Genomic DNA, 7,561 nt, shown 5'->3' on the forward strand with positions numbered 1-7,561 from the left:
TCTGATTATAAGTCAATTCATACTATTTGAGTTGGTGCTCTTTTCTCAACAACCCAATTTCCTCAAATCAACATAATGTACCTGTTGCAAGTACTGTGACAACAAGAATGAATCCATGCATAAATATAATACAATACGATATATTATAAAACAATACGTAACAACCATTCAAACTAGTCGCCAAGGTAAGAGAAAATTTGTAAGGCATAAATAAGTTATGTCCTAGGCTTAAGTTATGCCTCAAGGCAAAAGAAACTAAGCCATGACACAAGTTATGTCCTAGAGAATAAGTGCAGTGACACAAATTATACCTGAAGGCAAAATAAATTAAGTACAGGGCAGCTTAACTTCTGTAAATAAAAGTTCTCTATAAGTCTTGTCCGGTAAATTAGAAATTATGCGTGAAGGCATCTAAAAAGTTTTGCTTGCAAAGTTAGTTGGGCCGAATTTTCATTAAATAAGCACAAAAATTAAAGTCCACACGAAATACGGACAGTGTGCAAAAACTTGCATTTTAACTCATTTCGACTCAAATAACTTCTCCCATTTTGAACCACCCAAATTCTGTCCAATGTGCACAACTAGGGCTGGGCATAAAATATTGAATGAAATAAAAAAAATTGGTAATTTGTTATTCGGTTCGTATACGAGTAAAATTTTAGAATTACGATATTCAGATTTGAATTTGGTATTCGATATTTTTCGAATACCAAATTATTTAGTCAATGAAAGTCATATATCAACATGTCTATTATTCATTAGTACAATTACAATTAGAAAGTTAAAATTAAACATAAACAACCAAAATGCATGTCGTTTAATTGTGTCAAGTTGTTTTTATTGATGTCTTCTTACTTGTTGATCTTTTATTATATCGCGCCTCCACATAGAAAAATAAAAATAATTGAAGCGATAGTATTAACTTTGTAATATAATCAGCTACAACTTTAATATGATATTACTGAATATCATATCAAACGGAAGTTTGATTTATACTAATTACCGAACTGAAATTTAAAAATTTGATATCTACTTTTAACTATCAATTACTGAACTCAAAATTTGAAAATTCCAAACGAAACCCCGAACGTCCACCCCTTTGCCCAACTCATTGTGCCAACTAAGAGAGATATAACGTATGTTTATAGAAGAGGAGAAACACTTACAAATTATGGTATGCGGTGCAATGGAACCAAAATTGGTGACAACATTGACCGATCGACAGAAAATGATGGAAAATTGTTAAGTGTCCCTTGTGCCCTATGACAACTATATACCTTAATAATATGCCAAAAATATAACACATGATCAATGTTGATGATGATAACAAGGGTGGGTCAAGGACAAACATATATAAAAGAATCCATAAGTTTGTGACAGAGACGTGAAAGAGCGGCACAAAACAGTTGGAAATAACGACATAACTTTACCATCGTATGCTTATATGTACTTGGACAATTACCGTGATATCAGAGTCAAGTTCATTCATGCTCCAATTGGACTTGAGTGTGAAGGGGATTGGTAGAGTAGATTAGAATCCCACGTGACTTGGGAATGGACGATTGGTCTGCTTATATGGACTTTGTCAATGTTTTAAGCACATTCCTAAAAAAATGTACCAGAATGAATTTTTGGATAATTTTCATTTCATACAGAGAGCAGAAGCAGTAGAAAACAAAAGAAGTAAAAGGAAAGGTGGGATCATCTAGCTAGAAACTGTTTTCTGTTCAATTTGGTTTATGTAATAAATATTCATATAGATATATATATAACCATCAGAGCTAAAATTTGTTTAAAGATTGAATTTTGAGTCAAATCTTGAATTATCATTTGAGGCCAAGACTAGTTCCATGGAGGTCAATGCTGGACTAGTTGCAGGCAGTCACAACCGGGATGAAATAGTTGTTATTCGCCGTGATGGTGAATTCACTGTAAGTAATCATTTGTGTAGCTCTTGTTGTAGTGTTATGAATATGATTATGGTTAATTAATAGTGTTGATTTATGGTCATCAGGCAAACTCTATGCAGCAGCAGAGTGGTCATATTTGCAAAATTTGTGGAGATGAAGTGGGGTTCACAATAGATGGAGAGCCATTTATAGCTTGCAATGAATGTGCTTTTCCAGTTTGTAGAACTTGTTATGATTATGAACGTCGAGAAGGTAGCCAACTTTGTCCTCAGTGCAAAACTCGTTTCAAACGCCTAAAAGGTAATGTGTCATTTTAAGTTTCTTCCTGTGAAATGTTATTTGGGTATATATTTCTAATTCTTGGAACATTTTTATAGGTTGTCCTAGAGTACATGGTGATGAGGAAGAAGATAACATTGATGATGTTGAAAATGAGTTCAATTTTGAAAATGATCGCGTAAAACATGATTTCCAGTGTTATGGTTTTGATTACTTTGAGCAACACATGCCTTCTCGTGACTCGAGACATCAACTTCCACAAGTTCCTCTGCCCAGTGTTATGCATATGCATTATCATGTAATGGTTCTTTTAGCTATGATAATGTATTGATGAACAAGACTAAGATAACATATATACATTGGTTTGCAGGTAGATACTGATATCGATCCAGATAAACATGCATTAGTACCGATTGGTTCAGCAGGGTACGGTGGCAAAGGGGTACTTGCCCTTCCCTACCACTACAACACCAGAGGTAATACACTATAATAAGACATTGAATGCAAACTCGGAATATATACTATCTGCAGGGATATTGATGAATTCTTGAATTTTTGTTTCTGCAGTGCCACCAAGGTCTCTGGATCCTTCAAAGGACTTAGCTGTTTATGGCTATGGAAGTATAGCTTGGAAGGAGAGGATGGAAAGTTGGAAGAAAAAGCAAGAGAAGCAGCAGATGAAGAAAGACGGAGAGGATGGCGAAGATGAATTTGATTTATCAGTGTAAGTTTTGCAGAAGCCAACATCTCTTAACTTGTTGAAAATTGTATTATGTGCATTTTAGTTTCCATAATATAATATTTATAACATGAATAGATAAAGTCAACCTTCCAGTTAATTTTTTTATGCAACTCCCAACTCCCAAGTCATTACCAGATTTTGATTAATATGGAAGCAGTTAGCAGCTAGTACTATTTAATGTGTTAGTGAAAATGTTGCTGCATCTTCTATGTATTTGATGTGACAGATAGAGATCCAAACATTTATGGAATTGTCATAGTGCTGATTTTTGTATTACTTTTTGTGAAATCAGGTTAAATGAAGCAAGACAACCATTATCAAGGAGATTGCCAATTCCATCTAGCCAAATCAATCCGTATAGAATCATCATCATGATTCGGCTTGTTGTTCTTGGTTTTTTCTTTCATTATAGAGTCACTCATCCTGTTAAGGATGCGTATGGATTGTGGCTAGTCTCTGTAATATGTGAAATTTGGTTTGCTGTCTCATGGATTCTTGATCAATTCCCTAAGTGGCTTCCCATTGACAGGGAAACTTACCTCGATCGATTGTCCCTCAGGTACTGTGCTTAGTCAATTTTACTCCTCTATCATGTTCACATTCTCTTTGTTAATCAAGACTCAAGAGTAATTTATGTCTTTTAGATATGAAAAAGAAGGTCAGCCTTGTCAACTTTCTGCAGTGGATATATTTGTGAGTACAGTAGATCCACTTAAAGAACCTCCTCTGGTGACTGCAAACACGGTTTTGTCCATTCTAGCGGTGGACTACCCTGTCGATAAGGTGGCATGCTATGTATCAGATGATGGGGCTGCTATGTTGACCTTTGAAGCATTATCAGAAACAACTGAGTTTGCCAAGAAATGGATTCCTTTCTGCAAGAAATATAATATTGAGCCTCGGGCTCCTGAGTCCTACTTTTCTCAGAATATGGACTATCTCCAAGGCAAGGTTTTAACTTCATTTATAAAAGAGCGACGAGCAATGAAGGTAAGCTATCATGAGTCATGACTCCCCAAATATTTCCAGGACCTTAAGTAAAAAAATACTGTCTTTTAGTTTCTTTTGAATAGAGTTTACCTGATATTGCAGAGAGATTATGAGGAATTTAAAGTACGCATAAATGCTCTGGTTGCTAAGGTGCAAAAGGTTCCCGAGGGAGGTTGGACGATGCAGGATGGGACTCCTTGGCCTGGGAATAATATTAGAGATCATCCTGGCATGATTCAGGTGCTGAAATTTGGATGTCATTATTAATATTGGCTATTTTGTTCATTCTAGCTGTAGTAATTTCTTCTTATGGTTATCATTTCCAGGTCTTCCTAGGCCAGAATGGGGGGCGAGATACTGATGGTAATGAGTTACCTCGACTAGTATACGTAGCTAGAGAAAAAAGACCTGGATTCAACCATCACAAGAAGGCTGGTGCAATGAATGCTCTGGTTTGTAATGCATAAAGTTTTTACTTTTGCTCTATAGATACGCGATATTTCTGCTTATGAGCTTAAAATCTATTTGACAGGTCAGGGTGTCTGCTGTGCTCACTAATGCTCCTTATTTATTAAATTTGGACTGTGATCACTACATTAACAACAGCAAAGCCATTAGGGAAGCTATGTGTTTCATGATGGATCCAACGCTTGGGAAGACAGTTTGTTATGTTCAGTTCCCTCAGAGATTTGATGGCATTGATAGGAATGATCGGTATGCTAATAGGAATACGGTGTTCTTTGATGTAAGTGCATACTTGTACAATCAATGACTACATATCTGCTTAACATTTCTTTGTACTTGAGTGAAGATTATAATTGCTTTTACATGAATCAGATCAATATGAAAGGATTGGATGGTATTCAAGGACCTATATACGTTGGAACTGGATGTGTGTTCAGACGCCAGGCACTGTATGGACTCGATGCACCCAAGAAGAAGAATGCTCCATCTAGGATATGCAGTTGCTGGTTAAAGTGGTGCTGCTGTCAAAGTTGTTGCTCCGGAAAGAAAAAGAAAAATAAGAAGCCTAAATCTGAGGTCAAGCCTCTTTTAAATGACGAAGACTCCCTGGCATTAACGGTCTCTCAAGAGGTCACACAAGGTAAACTGATTCAGACATCCTTCTGCATACTATGCTAGTACCATTTAATTGAAATTCCTCACTAGCCAGTTCAACTGTTTTATGTCAATGTGGCTTGAGCAGGTGAAAATCGAGCTCTTATTTCTGACCACAAGTTAGAAACTAAATTCGGGCAATCTCCTGTTTTTATTGTATCAACACTACTAGAAAATGGTGGGACTCTTAAAAGTGCTAGTACAGCTTCTCTACTAAAAGAGTCCATTTATGTAATAAGCTGTTGCTATGAAGATGAAACAGAATGGGGAAAAGAGGTACTAATTCTGATCCATCTCTTAAAATTCCTCGCTTTCTAATCGTGTTCAAAATGTACTGATTATTCAATCTAACTACTTTGAAAATGCAGATTGGCTGGATATATGGTTCAGTCACTGAGGACATATTAACAGGCTTCAAAATGCACTGTCATGGCTGGAGATCCATATATTGTATGCCTAAAAGGCCCGCATTTAAAGGATCAGCACCTATCAATCTATCAGACCGTCTTCACCAGGTCCTTCGATGGGCACTTGGTTCTATTGAAATCTTTTTTAGCAGGCATTGTCCTCTCTGGTATGGATATGGTCGTGGTCTCAATTGGCTCGAACGTTTCTCATACATAAACGCCACCATTTATCCATTCACGTCTATTCCCCTTGTCGCTTATTGCACTCTACCTGCTGTATGCTTGCTCACAGGAAATTTCATTGCACCTAAGGTAAAATCCTTATTTTTCCATCCATTGATCAAGTTATATTGAACTCATCAAGAAAGATAATTCATTCTGTTAAATGTTGCAGCTTGACAATATTGCTAGCCTATGGTTTTTGTTACTTTTCATTAGTATTTTTGCAACAAGCATTCTTGAAATGAGATGGAGTGGAGTAGCGATAGATGAATGGTGGAGGAACGAACAATTTTGGGTGATCGGAGGTGTTTCAGCACATCTATTTGCTGTGTTCCAAGGTTTACTAAAAGTGTTAGCTGGTGTGGAAACAAACTTCACAGTAACATCAAAATCCGGAGACGATGAAGAATATGCAGAGCTTTATGCATTCAAATGGACAACTCTACTCATTCCACCAACCACATTGTTAGTCATAAACATTATAGGAGTTGTTGCTGGTATCTCCAATGCTATAAACAACGGGTACGAGTCATGGGGACCGTTGTTTGGGAAGCTGTTTTTTGCAATCTGGGTGATTCTTCATCTCTATCCATTCTTGAAAGGACTTGTTGGTAGAAACAATAGAACTCCAACAATCATCATTGTCTGGTCAATCTTACTTGCTTCCATATTTTCACTCTTGTGGATTAGGATTGATCCATTTTTGGCGAAAACAGACGGTCCACTTCTTGAAGAGTGTGGATTGGATTGTAACTAGTTTGTGAGTATAGTAGATCCACTTCTTGTTGCTTTGGCTATTTGGTTTTTCTTTGGGATTCTGTTTCATTAAACTTTTGTACAATCCATTGAGCTATATGTATGTCAATAGAACTCCAGCAAATGATCTTTTTTTGCACAACACATAATGAAGGCACTACTACATGGTCTATCATCGCTCACTATTATCAACCACTATCATCGTGATCGCCTACCATTATCAGCTATCACCCGATGCAACACCACCATCCTTAGTCACAACCACCATGATGCCATTACTACAATAAACCGTCACCACCACTGGTCACCATTACAATTATCACCACCATTAACACAATAACTATCAATCACTATCGATGATCATTATCATAGTCTTCACTATATATTGCCAAACACCATTATCATTTACTACACCATTAGTTATTCATATTACCCACCACAAGTATCAAACTTCAGAACCATCGATCACTACCGTCAGCGACCATATTAATATCACTAGCTATTACCTACAACACCCGTAAACTTAGGAAAAAATCATGTGTATATATGTATATCTATTTTGAGAATCTGACAGAAACTAGGATATAATTAATTGTATTCCCATGAGGAACATATGAGTGTTCTTGTGCCGTTGGTACAAGGCAAAGGAACTGCTTGTGAGACCAGGGTTCGAATCTAGCTAGAGCGCTATTTTATTATTTTTATTTTATGTTTTACTTAGAAATCAAATATTGGTGCACTCGAAGTCTTCAAATCATGGGCTACGCAACAACCACCGTGACTAGCTATCAACATCACCAACCACCACATAATTTTTAAAAAATATGTTGTTGATATAATTAGATTAATCTAGAATTTTATTAAACTTTATATTTATTAATTTTTAAATAAAGACAACAAAAAAAACTATACTTACAAGTTACAAATGTTGAAAAACAAATAACATAATTATTTAGTATATTCAAATTCAAACATTTAAATCTTAATGCATATTTTAATATTCAAATATTTTAATTTTAATAAAAGCAAATAAGTCTTTACATAATTACTGAACAGACAAGTTCCAATATATAACTATGGAAGTGTCAAGTTCTAATCAATAATTGAGATTAACATATTCCAAAGATAAGATTTGT

General features: G+C 35.8%; 1 protein-coding gene across 1 annotated transcript; it reads left to right on the forward strand.

Annotated features, from left to right (window-relative positions):
* The first annotated feature begins 1,850 nt into the window (after nucleotides 1-1,850).
* On the forward strand, nucleotides 1,851-6,538 carry LOC102599079 (probable cellulose synthase A catalytic subunit 3 [UDP-forming]). Its single transcript, XM_015311591.1, has 14 exons — nucleotides 1,851-1,931; nucleotides 2,015-2,210; nucleotides 2,288-2,487; nucleotides 2,560-2,665; nucleotides 2,757-2,913; nucleotides 3,191-3,490; nucleotides 3,576-3,921; nucleotides 4,024-4,161; nucleotides 4,248-4,373; nucleotides 4,454-4,666; nucleotides 4,759-5,026; nucleotides 5,129-5,316; nucleotides 5,409-5,759; nucleotides 5,842-6,538. The coding sequence occupies exons 1-14, from the start codon at nucleotides 1,851-1,853 to the stop codon at nucleotides 6,424-6,426; spliced, it is 3,255 nt and encodes a 1,084-aa protein (XP_015167077.1). The 3' UTR covers nucleotides 6,427-6,538.
* The last annotated feature ends 1,023 nt before the right edge of the window (nucleotides 6,539-7,561 follow it).

This window comes from Solanum tuberosum, unplaced genomic scaffold, assembly GCF_000226075.1.
Source record: "Solanum tuberosum cultivar DM 1-3 516 R44 unplaced genomic scaffold, SolTub_3.0 scf00164, whole genome shotgun sequence".
Classification (NCBI taxonomy): Eukaryota; Viridiplantae; Streptophyta; class Magnoliopsida; order Solanales; family Solanaceae; genus Solanum; species Solanum tuberosum.